This window comes from Scomber japonicus, chromosome 10, assembly GCF_027409825.1.
Source record: "Scomber japonicus isolate fScoJap1 chromosome 10, fScoJap1.pri, whole genome shotgun sequence".
Lineage (NCBI taxonomy): Eukaryota > Metazoa > Chordata > Actinopteri > Scombriformes > Scombridae > Scomber > Scomber japonicus.
In genome coordinates, this window is record NC_070587.1 from 13,159,073 (window position 1) to 13,182,300 (window position 23,228).

At 38.4% G+C, this 23,228-nt stretch overlaps 3 protein-coding genes across 3 annotated transcripts; all 3 read left to right on the plus strand.

The window, feature by feature from the left end:
- Window positions 1-5,267: 5,267 nt before the first annotated feature.
- LOC128366814 (tenascin-like) lies at window positions 5,268-10,179 on the plus strand. Its single transcript, XM_053327580.1, has 15 exons — window positions 5,268-5,388; window positions 5,518-5,649; window positions 5,750-5,917; window positions 6,476-6,976; window positions 7,090-7,212; window positions 7,355-7,498; window positions 7,594-7,713; window positions 7,798-7,953; window positions 8,682-8,794; window positions 8,893-9,025; window positions 9,152-9,303; window positions 9,385-9,481; window positions 9,570-9,731; window positions 9,834-9,997; window positions 10,081-10,179. The coding sequence occupies exons 1-15, from the start codon at window positions 5,268-5,270 to the stop codon at window positions 10,177-10,179; spliced, it is 2,385 nt and encodes a 794-aa protein (XP_053183555.1).
- A 791-nt stretch (window positions 10,180-10,970) lies between these two features.
- Window positions 10,971-14,997, plus strand: LOC128366354 (steroid 21-hydroxylase). Its single transcript, XM_053327038.1, has 12 exons — window positions 10,971-11,100; window positions 11,285-11,473; window positions 11,618-11,707; window positions 11,783-11,937; window positions 12,090-12,185; window positions 12,451-12,561; window positions 12,678-12,764; window positions 13,107-13,190; window positions 13,423-13,536; window positions 13,632-13,798; window positions 14,527-14,630; window positions 14,717-14,997. Exons 1-12 carry the CDS (start codon window positions 10,971-10,973, stop codon window positions 14,968-14,970), a joined length of 1,581 nt encoding a protein of 526 aa, XP_053183013.1. The 3' UTR covers window positions 14,971-14,997.
- Window positions 14,998-21,188: 6,191 nt separating this feature from the next.
- Window positions 21,189-23,007, plus strand: LOC128366184 (allograft inflammatory factor 1-like). The gene is made up of 6 exons (XM_053326866.1): window positions 21,189-21,284; window positions 21,450-21,511; window positions 21,655-21,721; window positions 21,821-21,862; window positions 21,999-22,164; window positions 22,530-23,007. The coding sequence occupies exons 1-6, from the start codon at window positions 21,266-21,268 to the stop codon at window positions 22,615-22,617; spliced, it is 444 nt and encodes a 147-aa protein (XP_053182841.1). The 5' UTR covers window positions 21,189-21,265; the 3' UTR covers window positions 22,618-23,007.
- The last annotated feature ends 221 nt before the right edge of the window (window positions 23,008-23,228 follow it).

The following is a 23,228-nucleotide window of genomic DNA, read 5'->3' on the forward strand; positions in this document are numbered from 1 at the left end:
TCCTCTCAGCAAACACAGACTAAAAGTTTAGACTGAAACACAGATTTCAGTTCTGATAGATTGCCGTTAGAGATTTATTGCAAATGCATTTTGTTTGACTACATACGCACTTAGTCTGACACATCAAATATACTTGAGCAACAAGTTTAAAATTGGCTGGGGAGTTTGTGTGACCATGCGTATTTTGTCAGGTGTGCTGTAGCTGTTGAAGGTGTGTCTTCTAGTCATTTTTCCAAAGGCCAAGACAGGGTCAGCGGTTTGAGGGTGGTCTACGTTGCTGAGTGGAGGAATAAGGTGAAGGCGGAGCTGTTCCTGGAGGTGCCACCAGATGGAGATACTGATGGAGTGGGACCACCCACTCAGGAGTCCACAATACATTGACAATTGATTGCTCTGTTTTTTATTTAGGTGACTTGATCTGTTTGTGGGTTTGTAAACCAAAGAAGCAACAGGCCAGTTTTAAAAGAAATGTCATATTATATCTGATGGGCACCTGATACAACATGTGTTTCTCTCGTGAATTACATGTCTTTTGACTGGTCTCAAATTCAAAGTTAGAGACACAATCAGTACATGTCCTAATCTGTGTGTGTGCGTGTGTGTGTGTGTGTGTGTGTGTGTGTTTGTGTGTGTGTGTGTGTGTATGCATGTGGGGATACTTGTAGAGAAACACTATGTATGTAAGTCAGTGATACAACTTTTTGTATTTGTGTAGTAAAGCTTTTGAATAGATATTTATGCTCACTTTACCTTCATTTGGATTGTTGGTTGCCTGTCATTTTTCACTGTTTCCTTTGTGTTTACTGATTTCCATTATTTCATGTTTCCAATATTTGTCTTCTTGTTATATCTCTCTCTCTTCCAATAACATGCACAAGACAGATCAATGTTTAAGTACCCCAGCTTTAACTGACATTAATCCAGCCATTATGTTCATACACATCACACTTCAAACACATTTCAATCCAGGCAGCAGCCTCTCTGCTTCAGTACTCTCACATCTCCCATCCTAAATCTGTTAGGTCTTCTTTCAGTCCATATGACTGGTTCAGTGTTCTGCATCATATGTTCACCTGACATTTCCACAGCCACGTAAAAACCATGATAACTAAATCATTCATAAAAATTATTGTCTGCCCTCCTGCTAAGCGTGCCATAGTGTACTGTAAGTTAGTATCAGAACATGGTGTACTTGCCAAGAAAAACGTCTAAGCTCAAAGCATTTTCAACAAAAATATCTACTGGTAAATATATTTTTAAATTGTGGGTGCTTACATACCCACAGCGTAGCATCTATAGAGTGAGTATATGTAGCTCAATACAACAAGAGAGAACTGTTAGCCAGAGTTTCACTGCTGTTATGCAACATGGTTTTGCTTGTTTATTGTATTAGTAACTAAACAATTTGATTACAAGAATATATTTCATTATATATAGATTAGCCAATTCAGTTCTACTGCATATGTTTTTGGTAAACTTTGAGGATTTATTAGAACGAGTTTGAAACTAACATTAATGAAGATGAGCTGGGGCAGTTTATGAGTGATTACACCAAAACTGCGGTCACTATTTTAGTATAACTTTACAGGAATTTAAAGTTTATGCAAAATTAAATAATGATAATAATGTTATAGGGCAAGATAATTGTATTATCAATGACCAAGGATAGTTTTTCATAAAATAACTGAATTTTACATTATCTTTGAAAATATAAAACCTTTCAGTGATTTAAACTTTTGTTTTTGCTCTCCTGTGAAATTAGGAAAATGTCACTTATGCCTGTTTGCTCTGAACCCTTGGTGTACTTGTCTTCATGTGGTTTACAAAAGGTGGGATGGTGGGTGGCCATTTGGTCAGAGATGCAGTGCCTTCACAGAGCATTCCTTAAATCTGGTGGATATTTGGTCACTTACATAACTCCCACGTAGTTACATCTCATTACTTCCAACAAGCAGCCAATTCATATAGCGAGAGGTTCCTGTCCCCCAGAGTCAGTGGTGAATACCTGCAGTGTTACGCCTATGTATTCCAGCTGAATCATGATTCTTAGACCAGGGCTGCATTGAATCAGAGACTGTGTCTAGGTGTTAGCAATGTCTGGTAGAAGTCAAGTTACAAAAAGCAGACGCTGAAATAACTGTCACGAGCCATGCAAAGCTGAAACATGCAAACAGTATGTTGAGTTATTTTTGTGTTACATGAAAAAAATGTTCTCTAGTTTCAGAGGAAAATTGCTATTTGAAAATATTGACTATAATCTAATCACCAGATATTATATTCAATACAAAATGTATTCAAACTGATTTATTATTCATATGTTGAGCAAAAAACTCTGACTTATATTGTTAAACCTATCTGTGTTTCCCTTGACTACAAAATCACTGGAAATACAACAAAAATGTTTTCCTGTGTAACAGGGTACAAGAGTGTATTTGAACATATTTAATACACAATTTGTGCAAAAATACCAGTCTTTTTGTAAGTCCAGTACAAATATTTTCCATGGTGGTTAAGAGAGTGGGACCACTAGGGGTGGAGGAGAGAGAGGGGGGTGGGGGGTCCTTAAGTAGGAGCGGACTTTATCACTCTCCTCCTTTCTAGTGGCGGTCCTTTCTCTCACCTCTTTCCTCCCAGATCATACCCTGCAAGCCAATGTAAGTTTTTTCAATCAAATGGAGGGAGCAACAAAGACATAACGCCAAGAACAAAATCATTATTCTGGTAAGTTCATTTTTTGTTAGAATAGTACTCATTTGAATGAATGGACTCATATACTCCATGTTGATGTCTATTGATTATTACTTCACATCATAATGCCTTGATAGAGCCTGGCTGTACATATTCTGTTGATTTTAATTGAGTACATATATAGAAAAGGGGTCATGTTGTTGTTTGATAATAACATATTTTAATTGCAGAAAAAAAGAAAATCCAAACAGTTGCACTGTGCTTCTTTTTATTAGATGTGAAGATGATATTCCAATTGTTAGTCTGCACACATTTTCAACCTGGTATTTGGGAAACAGGGTTGTACTATCAATTATTATTTCTGAGTTTGAATGATTTTGCACTCTTATAAAAGGAATATTGTGATAGTATGATAATTTCCATGTTAAAAGTAATGGGCGCCCACTTTAGTGCAGCCAATTAATCAATTAATCCATGAACTGCCACGTGCATTCAATTCATACATTTAAAACATTGGGTTAATGTGTAGTAAGGCATCCTAATGTGTTTACCTGCCGCATGATTTATTTGATTTTCTACAGATTAAAAGCCGAAGCTGGACATATTTATATTAGTGGTTTTATGAATTGCGGGTGCAGGGGATTATGTAAGCTTCTGTAGAGTGAAAGACGTACAGTGTCCCTCAGTTCTATACAGTGAAGCTCTGTTAGCGCTCTGTGTCGTCTCTCCAGCAGACTCTCAGACTTCCCGCTCAAGTCACCTTCTTGCTTCCTGTTCAAAACCAGCTCATTTAGATTTTACTTGGTTTGGCAAGCCACTGAATGAACTATTATGGCTGATTAGAACACTGCTGCATTTTTCATCTCATTTAGTTTTCCTTAATTTTAAATATATCAGTAAGCACAATTTTCAAAGAAACATTTTATAGCATACTTCTTTATAAACATTTAATTCCCTGCAGCAATGCTCAGATAAGATTTGAAAAAAGGTAATTATCAAAAGTTCAATAAAAAGTGACATACAAGACACAAGATGAGGAATATGTAGTAAGATGAGAATCAAAAACAGCATGGTTTTTACAAGCTCTTATGAATGATTGTGCCCGGTGAACCTTTCTAAATATCAGCTTAGAGCACATAACTTTAAGAGAACCTAAAGGTTTCACAAGGTCTCATGACTGATAAGTCATCCGGCAGACTTAATGCCTTAGCCACTGCTATCATGTCAATTTTGAGCATGGCACTAAAACTGAAATTGCATCAGTGTCACTTCTTAGTTGACTGTATAAAGCAAGGGAGCATCAAGGCATGAATGGAAACTCTGTGAATGAGAAGCTGGCCAATGCTAAAAAAGAGCATGTATGCTCAGCAAAGCCCTTCTTGGGATTAAAATAAAGTTGTAAAATGACTTGGCATAAAAATTCATACATTAAACTCACTCATAATTCAGCCCTTTCATTTTTTGTTATTTCTAGGTAAGGCCTGGCAAAATCCTTTTTTACAACTTGTTGCTGTAATATAGAGGAAGCTATAATACAGTAACCTACATAACGATTCTCCAAAGGCAAAACCATCTCTGGCTACTGCTGCTGACTCAAAATGCTGTTTACTCTAGGACTTGTCCTCCTTCTTGCTCCATTTCCCTCCTTTCAAACCATGGCCAATGAGAGGAGAAACTCCACAGGAAGCAACATGACCAAACCCAATGCCGTTTTCACCCTGTCAAAACCAAAAACCAGTGCCCCTCTTGCCAAACAGACCATTCGCCCTTCCCTAAAGCCAAACACAGGTAATCAGACAGTTTTACCCACTCCAGCCACCAACCAAAAACCTCCAGCAGTCAACTCTGCAGTGACCACCAAAAGCAAGCCAAGCCCAGCAGTAATTCAAACCACTCTGTCACCCATAAAGGCTACAGCTAGTGGTACTGTGACCAACAAAGACAAGCACACAGCCTCAGTTAATCAGACTGTTTTAGCTAAATCAGTCAGTGATGTGAAGGCTGCAAAAGACAAGCCAATCGCCATTGGAACTCCAAATGTTCAGTCAGCATCCACAAAGTCTGCTTCACCAAGCGGTGCTAAAACCCCCAAAGACAAACTCCAACCCTTGGTCAATGAAACAGTTTCAATGAAATCTCCTTCAACCAGTGATGGGAAGACTGCCAAAGACAAGCCAGCCCCCGCTGTCATTCAAAATGTTCAGTCAACATCCACAAAGTCTGCTCCTGCCAGTGGTGCTAAAACCACCAAAAGCAAGCTCACAGCCTCCATCAATCAGACTGCTGTAGTTAAATCTCCCTCCATCAATGATGTGAAGAACCCCAAAGACAAGTCTGCCCCCACAGTTGTTCAAACTGCTCTCTCAACACCAGTGAAGTCTGCTACAGCTAGTGGTTCTGCAGCTGACAAAGATAAGGTCACAGCCTCTGGCAATCAGACTGCTGTAGTCAAGGCTCCCACCAGTACCAAGGAAAAGCCCGCCGCTGTGCAACCAATCAAGGTAGTCATTAGTGAGGGCTGTGAGTCCAGCAACACCAAGGAGCAAGAGCTCAAGCTGAAGCCTGGCGCTCCTCTGGTGATGACACACAAGATCAGTTTGTTGCCTGGTGGATGCACCGGGAGCTGTGAGGCTGAGATGTCTGCATTGAAAGGACGTGTGGCCCGACTGGAGAGAGAGATGTCCACCCTGAAAGAGAAATGTATGATTTTTTCAATGTCAGTTTTGTAATCTGTATATTTGGTACTCTTCTGCTTTTTTATTATAGTTGACACAACTCATTATAATGTGGATTTAATAATTTTACCTTATCTTTTTTGTTGTTGCCCAGGTCCATGTTCTCCAACATGTCAAAATGACTGTAGTGGCAATGGGGAATGTCAGAAGGGAAAATGTGTCTGCCGAAAGGGATTTCTGGGTTCAGACTGCAGTAAGTGTGCTGATGGAGCAGAGTGTAGTAAAAGTAAGTGAGAGTTTGCACTGGTAGACATGCAGGAATGTCTTTTTTTGTCCTTTGACAAATATTTAATTCATACTTTGACCCTACTACTCTGCAATTTCAGAATCTACCAAAGGGAAGGTGAACAAAGACAGCAATGTCATCAAGGAAAACATGCAGGAAAAACCCACCAAAGTAGAGCTCACACTCTTTGAGAAGAAGGACCAAAAGAAGGGTATTCTGGCCAAGGAGACTGATGCCAAACCCAAAGTCGCCACTATTGCCAAAACAGGTCTTGTTAAAACACAAGCAAAACTAGATGCTTCTGTTAAAAAAATAACTCTAAAAGGTTCTTCAAGTACCACAAAGACCATCCGCCCCACTGTTGGTCAAGTTCTGTTGAAACATGAGGGGAGAAAGCAAGAGGAGGCCCGCAAAGGCAAAACTACAGTCCTGACCTCTAAAAAGATCCTCCAAAAAACTGACCTCAAGCTAGTTAAGGAAGGAACTGAGAGCAAATCATTTCCTAAATCTAATCAACTAAAAGATGAACCTCACACTAATGTAACCCAAAGTAATGTAAAGAAATTGAATGGTACGACTAGAATTGTAACTGTACTATCAAAGGTTATGGCAATAAATAAAACCAGAACAGGGAAGGAAAGCATTGAGCAATCCACACTGGCTGAAAAGAATGTTACTCAATCCTTTGGACCAAAACATATCAAGAAGGTCAAAGTAGAAACTGTAAATGCGCAATCTGCTGATAACAGAAACACGGACGCTGGCAAGATTGGAAAAGGAAGAGTTACACAGAAAAGTCAGTATATAGTGAATTCAACCATCACAGCAACTTCAGATGAGGCTCGGGTTCTGCAGAACAAAACGAATACCCATGTCTCTGGCGTGAGCACCAGAAGGATGGGAGGATCTGGATTAGGTTCTGTGAAGGTTGTGAACATCTCCTCCTACAGCTTCACTGTCACATGGTCATCACCACAAGGAATGTTCAAGAACTTCACTGTGGTCAGAAGAGAGCCTCGAACAGAGGGTGACGAAGACGAATATGAGGAGTTTGAAGAGGAAACTCTTGAAGGAGAAAAGGTGTCCACAGCTAAAAACACAACAGAATTCCAGGTACACAGCGAAAGCGTGAACGTAACTGCTTCCTCTGGTAAAGTTGTTGTATCAAGAGGTAGAGTTGAGACCAAGAGGATCACTATGATGGTCCCTGGCAACGTACGTTCTGTTGAGTTTAGTAACCTACGGGCAAACACACGCTACATCCTGCACATATATGGTACAGCTGCTGAGAGGAGATCAAAGATTCACAGAGTTATTGCAACTACAGGTAATTAAAGTACTACCAAAATTATCATTTGAATAATGATAATTTGAATAATTTGTGGATTTGTCAATGCTAATGCTAATAAATGGTAATAATAACCTCCTTGTTTTTTTCAGGACCTGAGCCAGCGACAGACATGGTTTTCAGCAATGTAACTGAGTCCTTTGTCACTGTGTCCTGGTCCAAACCAAAGACTGCATTCACAGGCTTCAGGATCACATACACTCACATTGTCACAGGTCTGTCAAAACTGTTCCACAGCTCAGAATTATTTAACTTAAATTATACATATTATGTCTCCTGTCAGTCAGTGTGGATATTTAATAAGATAGTGTAAGTGAAGAATTTAAATGTTGTATTTGTCCTGTGTCATTATGCCAGGGGAGAGTCGGGCTATGAGCATTGACTCTAAGCAGTCGCATGTGGTTCTGTCCAATCTATCTGCTGGGTCCTCCTACGTGATCGCAGTATTCTCTACACAAGGTAGAGCCCAGAGTGATGCCCTCACCTCCACCATCACCACAGGTACACAGTTAGTTAAGCTTAGTGTTAGCTACAGTTACACTTTTGATGCCTTGACATGTAAAAACAAGAATAAACCCACTATGTATTGTCGGCAGTGCCTGCGGCCCCAACACATCTTCAAGCCGTCAATGTGACAGATACCAGAGCTGTGCTGCAATGGACTCCCAGTTTAGGGAAAGTAGACCGCTTTATCATCAGCTATGAGTCCTCCAAGAGTGAGTACTAAATACATTATGCTACTCTAGTGACTAATGACGAAGCACTTAGCCAAGTGTTTTTATTTCTCCTTCTTGCCACAGCTCCTAATGTGACAGTGACAGTGATGCTGTCTGGAAACTCAGTGGAGCACCAGCTGAGAGGCCTGCAGAGAGGCACCCTATACACAGTCAAAGTCCTGAGCCAGAAGGACAGTCTCCAGAGTACAGCCATCTCAACTACATTTACTACTGCTAATGGTAAGCAGAAGGGGGATCCAATAAATTAGGATTGTGCTTGTATACTTGATTCCTGCTCTAAGAATTGAAATGCCTTTTTGTGATAGGGTGGGCTCAGAGTCTTCAGCGTTTAAAGGGAACATATTATTCACATTTCCTGGTCTTTTAATTCTGGGGCTGTGCAGGAATATCTTTGTATGCTTTAAAATGATTTACTTCTCACTGATCTTAATACTGGCCCTTTATACAAACCCTGAGTTCAGCCTCTGTCTAAAACAAGCAGATTTAGCTCTTTAAGGCCCTCTTCCCATTGAGCCAACTCTGTTATGATTGGTTAGCTTCCAGACGCTGTCCCTCAACAGACTTCCAGCAGTTCCAGAGGCTATGAAAACAAACAGTAGTAGTGGGATTTCACTTCCTTTTTCATTTTTTACTCAAAACGGGAACTTCTCAAATACATTTGTACATATCTTGGCTGAAATGTGCTCAGAAATATATAAGTAGACAAAGCGATTAGTCCAGGGAACAACTTTAGCTACAAACTTAGCAACAAAGGATATAAATCGAATGGCCATTTGTGGTTACGCACAAACAATCAGATGTCATAATGAGGAGGGAGGAGAGGTTATGTTGTAAATAGAGCATTTCACCTCAAATTTTGGAACTTTAAAAATAACTATATTACAAAAAGCATGGTGTTCCCTTTAAAGTGTGTAAATGAAATGTTTGTGCATTTTTGTGTCCCTTAGTGGTTAAAGCCAGTGAGGTTGGTCCTCGTTCTGCACTGATAGTTTGGAAAACATCCACTGTTGTTTATCACAGCTACAGAGTGATCTACCAGGTGGTAGGAGAGGAAACAAAAGTGAGAATTCCTTTATCACTGGCACTTAAAAAAAGATTCCCAACATCTACAAAATGCTAAAAATATTAACTCGCTGTGTATTTATATGTATACATTAGGAGTTGACCCTGGAGCCCACCATTACAGAGTATAAACTCACCGGGCTGTTGCCTATGTCACGCTATATTGTTCTGGTACAAGGCGAGAGAAATGGACACTACACACCTCTTATCACCACAGAATTCCTTACAGGTAATGTACTTTAAGTAATGCAAACCTTAAGATGAACCACTATATGAACCCCTTACTATATCTGCTCTGTCACTACTCCATAAATATAAGTTTATCACTACTCCAATACCTTTTCTCTTCACTTAGGGAAAGTGCGTTTTCCTTTCCCCACTGAGTGCTCTCAGGAGCTGCTGAATGGAGCTCTGCAGTCAGGAGAGGTGAATATCTACCCGCAAGGTAGAGAGGGACAAGCAGTCAAAGTCTACTGTGATATGGAGACTGATGGAGGTGGCTGGACGGTGAGAGACATTTTACCTTGCACTGAAGAAAATCCTGAATGCATTTAGACAGTAGCCAGAAACCTGTTGTGTGTTTTCTAGGTCTTCCAAAGGAGGATGAATGGAAAGACTGATTTCTACAGAACCTGGAGTGAATACAGGGTTGGTTTTGGGAACCTCAGTGAAGAGTTCTGGCTTGGTATGTTATCATCACATCTGCACCAAATATTATTCAGTAAGTCAATCAGTAAATTAAACTGTTCACTCTTCCTCCCTACCTTCATCAGGAAATGAGCTGCTGCACAACCTGACCAGTATTGGCCCTGTGAGTCTGAGAGTGGACATGCGATCTGGAAATGATACTGCTTTCGCTCACTATGCCAACTTCTCCATTGATTCAGAAGAAAAGCTCTACACCCTCACAGTGTCTGGCTACACAGGAACATCAGGTGCAATTTTGAAAACCAAATAAGAGCTGAGTTTTCCTGAAAATGCAGCAAATGCGTCACAATTCAGACCTATGACCTCAATGTCCATGTTTTCTTTGTCAGGTGACTCTATGAGGTACCATAATGGTCGCCCATTCTCAGCTCGGGACAAGGACCCTGATTCTTTGGGGATCCACTGTGCCAAGGCCTACATGGGAGGCTGGTGGTACAAGAACTGCTACAAGACCAACCTCAATGGTCTTTATGGCACAAACAGTAATAATCAGGTACGATTAATCTCTACTGAACTTTGACAGTTTTAACTTCTGTGATATGGCACACAAAAACTTTTCTGTTTGTTATTATACAGGGAGTGGTCTGGATTGACTGGAAAGGTAAAGACTCCTCCATTCCATTCACTGAGATGAAGTTCAGACCGTCCAGGTTCTCTCCTGCGACTCATGGCTAAGGATACATTAGCCTACATTTGCTGTCCAACCTGAAAATCTTACATCCGGGGTTTCAGAGCTACAGACATCCACAGGGGATGGATCCCATTGTTGCTGCATGTCACTTTTCAACTGAAAATGCATGTGCAGTTGTTTTGAGAGCTGTAATAATGAGTGTGTTTCAATTTACCAGGATTTGTTTCAGTTTGTTTTTGTTGTTGTTCTATTTCTTTTGGGAGTACCATCAGAGCTGAGAAATGTTTTTATTGCAACTTTTTGTGTACTGTTCTACTGTTCTGTCTGACCCGTCCATTTCAACGCATTTATGTTTTGACTCTAATACGCTTTTATGCACCACCATGGTATGCCACCTCACTACTACTGTAATTAAATATGCACTGTCTCACTCCATTGGAATAAATGTGGCTTACGTGGGTCTGAATCGTGGCTGTTTTCTTTTTGTAAGAGTGAAATTAAACATCCAAATCCTTTGAGGGAAAAATGTTTTTTCATTCATTGGACTCTTTCTCTGCAAGATAAAGAAATGCGGATATGACTGTGTTTCATGTCATGTTATCATGCCCTTCAGCAAGGCCAAATGTTTCCAGTCTGTCTCTTGTTAGATGTGTTGCATTCATCCTATCATGAGGTGAGTCATCAGTGTTTTCTTGACCAAAATAAATATTTAGACATCCTTGAGTTTAGTGAACGACCAACAAGCTTACATGTTAAGATACTGATGAGGTGACTATAAATGAGACAAGCAGTGCAAAGACCAGCTTTCTGAAGTGGGACAGCAACAAGACATAAAATGGCAATGGAAATATCAGTGATCAGCGTGGGAATTGTACTCCTAGTTTTACTGCTGTTGCTGCTGATTTGCATATATGGTCAAAGAGACAAATCCATACAGGAAGCTCACAGGGGGAGTAAGCTTACAGGTAACTATTTGTTATTTGTAGATTTATATTATAAAGTGTGGGTTGTACAAACAATTATTTTAATTTCATGAAAATATAGATTTCCATAAATAAGACTACTACAACACGGATCTAATTGATTTCTATGATTTGTAATAATTCTCTCTTTGTCTTGCCTTTGTCTTTTCTAACTCTTTTTATATAGCAATTGAATCTGGACTTCAGTTTCTCTACCAGTTTCTTCCCTACTCCTCATCTCCCTCCCTCCCAGGTCCTCCCAGCTTCTTCCTCATTGGCAATATGATGGAGCTGGCACATGATCATCTACCAATTCACCTGACCAATCTGGCACAACGCTATGGAAGCATTTACCAGCTTAAATGTGGAAACACTAGTAATCATCAAATTTAAAATTTATGGATTTTGTTATATCACAAGTTCACAGAAAAGCAAGCTCACCAACACTTTATTGTGGACAATACAGATAGCCACCATGTCAAAGCCCCCGTACAAATACTATATGTTTTGTTTTTTCCAGCCATGGTGGTCCTTAATAGTAGTGAAGTCATTAGAGAAGCACTGGTGAAGAAATGGTCTGACTTTGCAGGGAGACCAATTTCATACACAGGTGAACATCTCAAAGTTGTTTTGCAATAATAGTTATTATTGAGTGAACCTAAAGTCTTTTTCTGACTTGTATCAGGAGATATTGTGTCTGGAGGAGGGCGCTCCATCTCTCTGGGAGACTATGGTGAAGAATGGAGGGCACATCGCCGTCTTGTCCACAGTGCCTTGCAGCGTTGCTGCCAGCAGTCTTTGCATGATGTGATTGAAAGACAAGCAGTTCACCTGCGAAAGGTACAGAACACAAGAAGATCAAATTGTTATGAGGATTAATTACGCCTCACCAAAAAAAAAAAGGTCTGTGAGCAGCAATCCAAAGGTTGGAGAATTTCCAAAGTGGTCACGTAAACATATGAAGCATTTAAAATGATCTATTTACTCTTCAGGTTTTAATGGACTATCAAGGCAGTCCTGTTGATCTCTCAGAGGATTTCACAGTGGCAGCCAGTAATGTGATCACCACTCTGGCTTTTGGAAAAGAAGTGAGTGTCTTTTCTCCTTTGGCTCAATTTGTATCCTCTGAGGATATGAAAATTGTATTGGAGAAAAAAAAAGTCTACTTAAACAGCAGCTTTCCTAGCATGATTGTGTGCTCGGCTGGCTGTTTATGTTGGGAACTGGGCAAGGTCACTGTTTATGTTGCCCTTTTTAGCAGCGTGCAAGTGTAGTCATAATGTACTGATCTATTACTGAAGAGTTTATTTAATTGGTAAGATGCCTTAAACCATATACCTGTGTGCTTTTCAGTATGACAAGAGTTCTTCAGAACTGCAACAGTTGCACAACTGTCTGAATGAGATCGTTGGTCTGTGGGGCTCCTCTTGGATTTCTGCTCTGGACTCCTTCCCACTGCTCCGAGTCAGTAAATATATAATATAGAGTATATCATCCTGGCTGTAGATCACAGGGTGTATACATAAACAAGCAACTTGAGAAAGGGAATTCACAAATTACGTAATCTGTTCTTTTAAAAGAAATTACCCAATCCTGTGTTTGCCCGTCTCCTGAAAGAGGTGGCAAGGAGAGATGAAATTATAGGAAAACACATCAACAACTACAAGGTCAGTAACAACAAATGCAAAACAACAAATGAAAATGTTGTTTGTTTGTTTTTTCACTTGAAAACATGATATGCTAATTTTCTCTGATAACAGGCAAAAAAGGCCTGGTGTGGCTTATTGATTAGATAACACTTGTGTGCAATAACTTCAGTTAAAGCAAAAAAAAAAAAATCTGAGTCAAATCAAGTAGTCATAATCAAGAAACTCAACATAAAGCTTAGTATCAAAGCATCAATTAAAGTCATATCATAGCCACCTTTCACACTTAAATCAATTTTCCTTCAGTACGTATCCAGCATAGGTGATGAATCCTGTTATATTAATGTATATAAACCTGTACAGTCACAAGACAAGAAAACTGAAGATGCTATCACAGGCTCACTCCTGCAGGGCCTTGAAAAACATCACATCACAGAACAAGGAGCAGTAAGTAATATAATACTGTTATAATCTATTTGTTAATCACATGGATAGCAGTGTATGAATTGGATTTGGATGTGTATTTTTTATATTATCCTCTTTATTTTAAGAGATACATTTTTTTCTCTAATGGAGCTGACATTTTGAGAAATATGAATCATCCTGGAACTACAATTGTATTTCCATAATAATTAGTACACGTGTACTAAAAGATATGTCCTCATGCATTCGTATTTAGCTCCTGACAGATACTCACATTCACATGGCAACTGTGGACCTTCTCATTGGGGGAACAGAGACCACTGCAGCCTGGCTCAACTGGACTATAGCTTTTCTCTTGCACAGACCAGAGGCATGACACATCATCACAAAAATACCATAAAACAATAAATGTACCTTGATTGATGTTTATCTCAGTGTTCTCAACTCTCTTACTTCAATCTTCAGGTGCAGACTAGGGTACATGAGGAGTTGCGTACAGTGCTGGAGGGACAAGACCCCAAGTACAGTGACAGACACAAACTTCCTGTGCTGTGTTCTCTGATCAATGAGGTGCTCAGACTCAGGCCAGTTGCTCCACTGGCGGTGCCACACAGAGCCATCAGAGATAGCTGGTCAGCGACTGATTATTATTGACAGCATTTATGTGTGGGCTTTGTTGCATGTTACTATAATACAGACCACCTGACAGATCTGATAAAGACCCGTACCAGAAGACTTATATTTGACCCTTCATTAATACAAAAACCTGGAAGGGCTTTTGAACATGGATGCACAACAACTGTTTAAAATGAAAATAAATATTTTAAAAACCCAAACTAAGAAACAAAAAGAAAGAGGTAGCATAGGATGCAACTGTAACCTATGCAGAATTATCCCTTTTTATAATAGTGAATAAGTGCAAATTGACAACTGAAAATAGTAGAAGTGGAAGCCGAAGAACAAACATGGTATTAGTATTATCAGCTAACTTTACTAAAGTACCAAAAGTCAACAAATTATTATGTAGAAGGTAACAATGATGTAGAATGTAAAAAATGTACTCTTTATTCTGATGTTACAATTTTGGTTTGTTTAATGTAAAATCTTAATCTGCAGAGTAACCACTAATTCTGCTGTATAACAGTGAAATCAATGTAGAGAAATGAATTGTCCAGTATTTTCCAGTGGAGATGCATGACGTATATAGTAACATAAAATGGAAATACTTATGTAAAGTACACTTAACTCAAACTTGTATTGAAGTATGGTACTAGTGTTGAGTGTTTCTGCCTGATTGTGGAAAAAAATCACAAATCACATTACCTGATAACATTTACTTTGCACTTCTTACCACATTCAGTATTGCAGGTTATTTCATCCCTAAGAACACAGTCATCATTCCGAATCTTTTTGGAGCGCACCATGACCCTGCAGTTTGGACTGACCCGTACAGTTTCATGCCAGGTATTGCTGGAACTACTGGGTGATATGCATTCCTTTCACTTGGCACAGTAGATCTCAAATAAATATCCACTCTCTCTTTCTTTCAGAGCGCTTTCTGGAAGGAGGAGGAGGCTCCACCCGAGCCCTGATGCCCTTCGGAGGGGGGGCTCGGCTCTGCCTTGGGGAGTCTGTTGCCAAAATGGAGCTCTTTCTATTCACAGCCTACTTGCTGAGAGATTTCGAGTTCATCCTCCCTGAGGCCAAGTCCTCTCTGCCCGACTTGAAAGGAGTTGCTAGTGTTGTGCTCAAGGTCAAATCCTACAAAGTTATGGCACGTCCAAGACTGATGGGTGATTTCTAAACTGAACAGAGTGTAATGCTTAATTGTTGCTCAAACATTGTGCATTTCTGTGCAAGTTAATAATCTTTTTAACTTTTAAAGTAAAAACAGTAACTGAACACTTGTGTATGTTCTCATCAATACTCGTACATTCATACATACTTTAAATCTTAAATATCATGATTAAAATGATGCACTGATGGGTTAATAATAATTCAATTGATTTAAATGATTTAGTAATAACTTCTTAATAATTTCTTTCTAAACTAAACCTGGGTTGGAGCAATAAATGTTCAGTGATTTTGTTTCCCTATAGTAAAGCAAAGCATTGTTAGTGCTTATGTTAATTATAAACTTTATTACAAAATAAATACATAAAATAATAATTAAAGCAATAATTACACGTTGCCCTCAAGATCATTAGTGGAGAGTGGAAATTGCAAGAATGTATTCTTTCATAATGGAAAATGAGAAGTACTCCGAACAAACATGAACAAATGTACTCACAGTTAATTTGGAACTGTAAATCAAAACCTCAGGTTCACAGAATTCACTGGACACTGAAACTGGTCAAATAGTAGTAAACTTATATTAGGAATATCTGTCATTCAGTCCGGCAGCACCACTCAGTGGACACATGCTGAACAACTTGGAAAATTGGCCTACAATGAAGGACAGTATTGGCAAGCATCACTGGGTTGGACACATGTTTCAGCAGTTTGCATTGGAAATTATTATCATTTTACACATCTGACAAACAGGAAAAATGTTACATGAAAACACACACAATGGATAGTACACAAGTTATTATCCTATATCATGGTCACAGTTGTAAATAAAAGTGTCAGGGCAGTGGTCTCTGAGAAGGACAACTCACACAGATTGGTCTTCAACTAAAAATGAGTCGACATTTCCGGTAATATGAGTTCTGCTTTTTAAATTATTAAGCAATAAGCAAGAAAATCTACAACTTCTATGGATGGAAGGATGTCTTCCTTTTCATTGTTAGGATATTATGTCCTTTCTTTTACACTGGCAGTATCTGGACTTCAGTCGTCTGGTAATTATGAACATATATTATATATACTATTGCCTGTTTATTTATTTTTGGAGATAACTTAACTCTGCTCTACCTAACTTTTCTATCTGGTGAGCAACTACTGAACATGAATTGTGTGCCCCATTTTGTATGTGTAACTTTTTGCCTCACTTCTCTGTTCTATCTAACAAGACTAACTTAGTTATATGTGTTTAAAAGTTTTTTGGTTTTTTTTCATCTTATCTTACAGATGTCATGTTTGCCATACTAGCAGAAAATATAATTTTGCCATGTAGCATACCCTCCATTAAATCCTGCAGTTCTATTAACTGGAATATGGCTGGACAGTTTGGAACAGTTACTGAGGTGGTGAAGGCAGGAAAGGTGACAGGTCCAAACGCCCACAGGCTTGTCATGCTGAGGAACTGCTCTCTACAGATAAATCACCTGATGAATGATGATGCACGACTTTACACTTGTGAGAGTGGATCATTCAATTCAAGCGTTTCACTTCAGATTCTCAAACGTAAGTTCCATCTAAAATAATCTTTAACAACAGTTAATAATAACTTCACAGAGGTCACATGATTTCTTTTTGTCATCCATCAGTTACTGAAAAAACAACTTCTGAGAAGGATAAAATAGAACTTCAGTGTTTCCTCGACACGTATAAAGGTCACGTCCCTTGTAGCGACAGAGACATACACATCAAGTGGACTACTGAGGATAACATACCAATAAATGGAAGTAGATTTCACTTTGAAAATTCCTCTAATTGCTTCTCTAAACTGATCATCACTAAAAAACTGACAGATCATCATCGAAAATGGAAATGCCAAATAAGCAAGAAGGACATGGTTAAAGCCACCATCAGTTACACAACAACAGTAACAGGTACCAAACTGTAAATGACCATACCGCTAACTAAATATGTGTTTAATATTTGCATGTTCTAACACAGTGTCACTTTTCCCCCAGATGGTATAGAGGAAGTGTTTGCTGCAGTCGGTGAATCAGTGTCATTTTCTTGTACCAACACTTCCTCTCTTGGTGTGGGTGGCAGTGTGAAGTGGACTGTGTGTGGGAGGCCACTGACAGCTGATATGTCACCTGAGAAGGGTCAAACAAGGGCTTTTCATGTAAAGGAAGATTCATTGCTGTTCATTAGGGAAGTGAGTGCTTTGTATTCATGTGACTATCAATGTTCAGAGTCCACTGGTGAGCAGAAGGTGTTGAACAAAGTCAGACTGCATACCCTTGACGGTGAGTGTAGAAAACCTCTATGCAGGTGCTAAAACGGAAAATTACTTGTATTGCATTTATGCTGTGTCACATCTGTAAAAACATGCCGTTTGTCTCCACAGTTACAACAAAGTACGGGCCAGGAGGAGATAATCTCACCTTGACTTGTGTGCTTACCTGTGCTCAAGAATGTGAAATGGATTTCAGTGTAACTTGGTGTGGAAGCAGCCAGTATGGCTGGCAGGGAAGTTTAATGAATGCCAATAACACCATAATATCCACACTATTCTTACCAGTTCTTCCAGTGAGATCAGTTGAAATAGCCTGTTGTGTGCATAGAGAGGGTGCTGTGATGATATCAAAGACATGGCAACCTGTTAACCGTATGTATTATTACCTTATTATTACTCTTCCTCAATAAAATGAACACATATGAGAAAATGCACCCATGTTGCTGAGTAAACTAATGTAAAATGGTAATAATCTCATATTCACAGCTCTGCAAAGACTTGCATGGTCAGTCCTTCCCTTGGGCATCCTGATGTGTCTAGTCGCTGGAGGATTTTACATGTACATGAAGAGGAAGCGCAACAAGGATGCAGGTACTGAATCTGGTGGAGGGACTACACAACCAATGTACAAATGTCTTGAAAGCCTTGACGAAATTACATTTTCTATTTGTAGGAACTGAACAGTCAAGCACTGAAATGGTGAGAAAAAAGTCACAGAAACAAAAATATTGGTGTTGAAAATAACTTTAATTTTTTAATTGTGTCAAGCTAATATATATACATATATGTATATATATGTATATATATATATATATATTGTTCCTCTTCACAGACTCCTGTTTATGAGGTCATTCAGGATGACAATAATGAAGATCCACTCCCACCAAGACAACCAAAAAGAGAAGCAGCCACCACTACTGACAGTTTCTATGATTTATTACAGGCTGTAAACTAGAACAAACTACACATAGAATTATTTCCTTCATTTTCACATTAATGACAAAAGTATGCTTTCCAAAATCAGCTTTTTTAAACAAATTGTGTTTCTCTAACAGACACAAGCAGTGCAATATGACTCATCATAGCAAAGATATTTATTCATATTGCACTATTGATTTTATTGGAACATTGCATTATTAGATGATTTAATAAAAACAGAGTAATAAGGCAGAGTCTTTTTAACAGTTCTCACATGATGCATAATGAAATTCAGATTCCACACAAGAATGAATGCTGTCATTTTATGATGAGTATCTCCTTTTTGAGAAGATTGAAAATTCCTAATGGTTGACTGCAATAAAGGAGAGAAAATACATTTTGACTATAAGTGAATCTGAATAGAAGGATTAAGTACGAAAGTATGTGATAAAATGTGATTTTATAGTAATTGTACAACTTACATGTGCACATGCTGTCATCTGGCAATTGTTGGCAAATGTTCATGCTGTTGCTTCTTGAGTTTCTGTTAACTTTGAGGTGAAGAAATTAAAAAGGTTGTTATTGATGAACAAAGCAGGAAGCGTCATCATGACTAGCTGACAAAAGAGACTATTAAAAGAAAAATGCGGTTCTCACCTTCTGAAAGTGCATCATCCACAGTGTCATAAATATAAGACTGTATATCATCATCTAAAAGAAGCAACAGGTTAATTATGCTGTGAGCTATGCATGGTAACATTTCATTTTTCTGCATTCTAAAACTGAAGGTGCTTCTAGTCAGATCAAACCTGCTTGGTGCATGTGTGTTTGCTGTGTGACTCTCTGGGTGCCCAATCTGTAGTAAACCAACAGTCCCATCAGTGCAGCAATTATGGCTATCACAGTGATGACTGATGCCACCATAGCAGTAACTGTTTCACTGCTCTCTCCCCCCTTCATGGATGTCACTGCAGGAAGTAATTATGTGAACATCTTGATCTAAAGTAATCTAACAATGATCATTACATTTGACAGATGTGGAACAGACCTTGTGTAATCATTGTTGTGATAACTGGAACTTCTGAGATCTTAACATCTTTTGCTTAATAAAGAAAGTGAAAAAGGCACAGATGAGTTATATGGTCATTTATTGATATGATTATATCTAACGATAAGATTTTAAAGTCTTACCTTGGACTTGAAGATTGATTTCAACACAGCGTCTGGTTTTTCCAAGCATGTACTCACATCTGTACCAACCACTGTCATTCAACTGCACAGACAGGATAGTTAATGCTGTTCCATTTATCTCAAACCTGCCTGAGGAGAGAAATACAGAGTTGCTTCCTTTCTGCATTGTCCAGGAGATATCTGAGGGTCTTTGTTTTCCTGACTCATCCACTTGACAGCTCAGGTTAACAGTTGTACTGGATGCTGCCTTCACTGATTTAAGAGTTCCACAGTCTAAAAGGAGAGAGATTAAAAAATGTCTAAATGAGCCTTAATTTATAAATGAGCAAGAATAACAAGTCTAAACTGTGAAATGTTACCTTTTACTTTCAAAGAAAAGCTCTTAGCCAGAATACGGTCCCAGCCTTTCCAGATTTCGCAAATGTAACACCCCTCATCGGATTTTTGTGATTTGGTCAGAAAAAGAGACATTTGTCCGTTTCCATCAGCTCTCCATTTTACACGACTGGCATCCGGGAAACTGGATGTGACAGGCCTGACGAGGATAACCTTCATCTGACTGGGATAAGTTTCGTTTTTTGTCCATTTGACTCTGTAGCACTCTGGATCCATCATCACACTTGAATTAAAACATGAGAGGACTGCATCTTCTTCTTTAGAAGCTGACACAGTCTCAGTCACTGGTGAGCAGCCTTTTAAATGATGAGAAAGTTAGATTATAATCTGTTTAAGAATAAGAACCAAAGTGCATATTGAAAAAACAGGGTGTTTAGATAATGTGCAGTATTTGGTGTCAGAGCCAAATGTTAGAGTGATAAGTTCAAATTTCTCAATAGATACCTGAAATATTTTTTAAATAAATATAAATATGCCGCCTTTAAAGTCCAATCATAGTAAGTTTGTACACATAGAACACTCGTTTGGTCTACTGAGAATTAGAAGTATATGTGTCAAATACATTAAAATATTTAATTGATTGATTCTGGTAAAGAAATTATCCAATGACCTACTCACCTCTGCACTCTGATAGGATGAATAACAAAACTAATAACTGGAGAACCTGAAGATAAAAATGTGCCATTTTCTGCAGATTGTTGCCCAGTGGAGGACAAAAAGGACATAAAGGTTATTCTCATGTAGACTCGTAGTCGCCACCTATTCTCAGTTCTCTAAGTCTCTCAGGTCTCAATTTGAAACTACTTGCACAGTAAAAGCTTTTTTTTGTTGTTGTGTTCACCAGACTATGTTACCAATACTGCCACCATGTGGCACAAATAAAACATTACAGCGAGGTGGACATTGACCATAAAAGCAAATATTGCAGTCAAGTTATTTATTACATTTGAATGAGGAAACTGAAAAAGCAGCTCCTCCTTCATCACCACCACTGAGGTGCCTTTGAGCAAAACCTTTAACCCCCAAATGCTACAGAGAAAGTAACGTAACTGCTCCAAAATATGTGTTTCAAAACATGCCTCACAAACACATTCCCAGTAACATTATGTCTCTGTTTCAAGAGCAAGTTCTCCATACTGTTTCTTCCTTCCTTAATTAAAATGTCAAAGTAGATACATCACTTTTCCACACTGACTGTATCAGTAGCTTACAAATTTGAATGAGCCTATCATGACCATTGCACAGCAAATATCCCAAATGCAAACATCGTTTTATTGGGCAATATAATGTTTTTTACTACTCTGTCTTGTGAAATTCAGATGAATTGTGAATGTTATGATTAACATCTTCGAGTTGACCCAACTTGTTGCAACCTTAAATATTACACAGGAACTGAACTTAGGCTAAATGAAACTTTTGTCACTTCACTTCCTCTTCTGGCTTGATTTACAGAAACGCCACCAGAGCCGTTCACAGTCTGAGTGTAGCTTTCACAGGCCTACAGCACTGCGCAAAAAAGATGGACAACAGTGCACAAGGTTAGTTTGACTTTCTTCTGCTATGTCTATTTGTCATTGTATATCTTCATATTGTCTTCTTGCTTACTTCATCACTGTAATAAGTGAAACATTGTATTTGATATTCATTAACTGTGTGACTTGTAAGACATTTGTGTATTGGTTGCTGTTGTTTGTTCCTCACAGGCGGTAAAGCATATGGCTTTCTCAAGTCTCAACAGGAAGAAAAATTGAACTCTATCAATGAAGTAAGTTGAACTGATGTTGGTTAGTTAAGTTCATAATACAGACCAGTGGCATTAGAAATATGTCTTTTCTACATCAGCTACACCTCCAATAATATTCACAAAATGTATTATTTGTTTTTATTATTTACTCATCACTCCTTCAGGCTGTTCTCTCAGATCCTCAGTATGCAGAAGAGGAAGACCTTGGCTCAAAGCTTGAAATGTTCAGAAGTAAGAATTTAAGGGCTACCAATTGTTCCACATTTCATTATTTAACAATGAACTATATATTTCATTGGACTGTGATTCAACTATTTTCTTGTATTATAGAGAAATACATGGAGTTTGATCTTAACGACAAAGGAGAGATAGGTAACACTGCACCAGTCTTATAGCCCTACAACATTTGTAGCTACAGAGTGAAACTGTTGATCCTTATCAAAGTTGTCTTGACAGATTATTGTACACTTTTTACTTATATTATTTCTCTGAACTTTCATATTTTTAGACATGATGGGGTTAAAACGAATGCTGGAGAAACTCGGGTTGGCCAAGACTCACCTAGAGTTGAAAAAGATGATGTCAGAGGCGGTTGGAGGGACATCGAAAGACACAATCAGCTATAATGACTTCCTGAAGATGATGCTGGGAAAAAGAAATGCAATTCTAAAGCTGTGAGTATGAAATACAGTGTAAAGACAACTATATATTTTTGTCCTTTTGGGGACCCAAAATTGTGTCACATGAAGATTAGGATTAGGGGGTAAATATAAATCCCAAAATTATTATTATTATTTGATGTTTAATTCAAGTTTATGTTGACAGCCTTAGTCAAAAAAAGATGATCAAAATTAAAGTGTAGTACCAAAAATCTACTTATCTCTTGATCACAACTCATAAATAGAATAGAACGTGCTAATGTAAACTCATTATGAAAAGCACCTGAAAAAATAAGTGCCTAAGATTTATCCAATGATAATGTCTTAGCATACAAAGCATTTCTAATATGGCAGTTGATAATTCCTTTTCTTCGTATAAGGATCCTGATGTTTGAAGGCATGGGCAAGGAGCAGGAGGAGAAAAGTGCTGGACCGCCTGGACGCAAAACCTTTTCAGACCTGCCCTGATGGATCTTTACATCCCAGCTGGAATTGTTTCTCACTGTGCCTTTTTCATATTTAAACATGAAATGAATTCTTTAAAATCCATATCCAAGTGCATTTTACACTATATTACAGGCAACTATATGCTTTGAACCAAAGAGCCTACTTGTTGTTTTAACTGCTTAGTTGATGATATGTGGTGTATAAGATTTACAAAGGAGGGGCTGCCATCATATTAGACAAAATACTGCAATAAAAACATGTAGGAATATCAGGGTATATGCTATATTGTAATTATTTTATAACATAATATTAAGGCTAACATTGGACTTTTATCATATTTAAAAAAAACCCACAAACAATCACAAATTCTATATTATTATAGTTGTGCTGTAAATTAATAAATAAAGTGAATGGAATAAACATATTGTGTGGTATTGTGTCCTTGTTCTTACTAAAATGGGTTAAGCCACATTTTACAATCATGTATTTAACTGCAGTTGACTACCGCAAAGACCCGCCCCTACTCTGCTTCTGATTGGCTCTGACTGTCATATCTGCCAAAATCTAACCAATCCAACCAACAAAGGAAACGAGTACTAGCCAATTAGAGGCAGCGTAGGGCGGGTGTTCGC

Excerpts from the sequence above, each read along its gene's own strand:
- LOC128366814 (XM_053327580.1), top strand. The coding sequence starts at position 5,268 with ATGACACACAAGATCAGTTTGTTGCCTGGTGGATGCACCGGGAGCTGT. Across the intron at positions 7,499-7,593 it reads CACCTCCACCATCACCACAG|TGCCTGCGGCCCCAACACAT; the intron begins GTACACAGTTAG and ends TATTGTCGGCAG. Across the intron at positions 9,026-9,151 it reads CACCACAGAATTCCTTACAG|GGAAAGTGCGTTTTCCTTTC; the intron begins GTAATGTACTTT and ends CTCTTCACTTAG.
- LOC128366354 (XM_053327038.1), top strand. The coding sequence starts at position 10,971 with ATGGCAATGGAAATATCAGTGATCAGCGTGGGAATTGTACTCCTAGTT. Across the intron at positions 11,474-11,617 it reads GCTTAAATGTGGAAACACTA|CCATGGTGGTCCTTAATAGT; the intron begins GTAATCATCAAA and ends TGTTTTTTCCAG. Across the intron at positions 12,562-12,677 it reads ACTCCTTCCCACTGCTCCGA|AAATTACCCAATCCTGTGTT; the intron begins GTCAGTAAATAT and ends TTCTTTTAAAAG.
- LOC128366184 (XM_053326866.1), top strand. Across the intron at positions 21,722-21,820 it reads AAAGCTTGAAATGTTCAGAA|AGAAATACATGGAGTTTGAT; the intron begins GTAAGAATTTAA and ends CTTGTATTATAG. Across the intron at positions 21,863-21,998 it reads TAACGACAAAGGAGAGATAG|ACATGATGGGGTTAAAACGA; the intron begins GTAACACTGCAC and ends TCATATTTTTAG.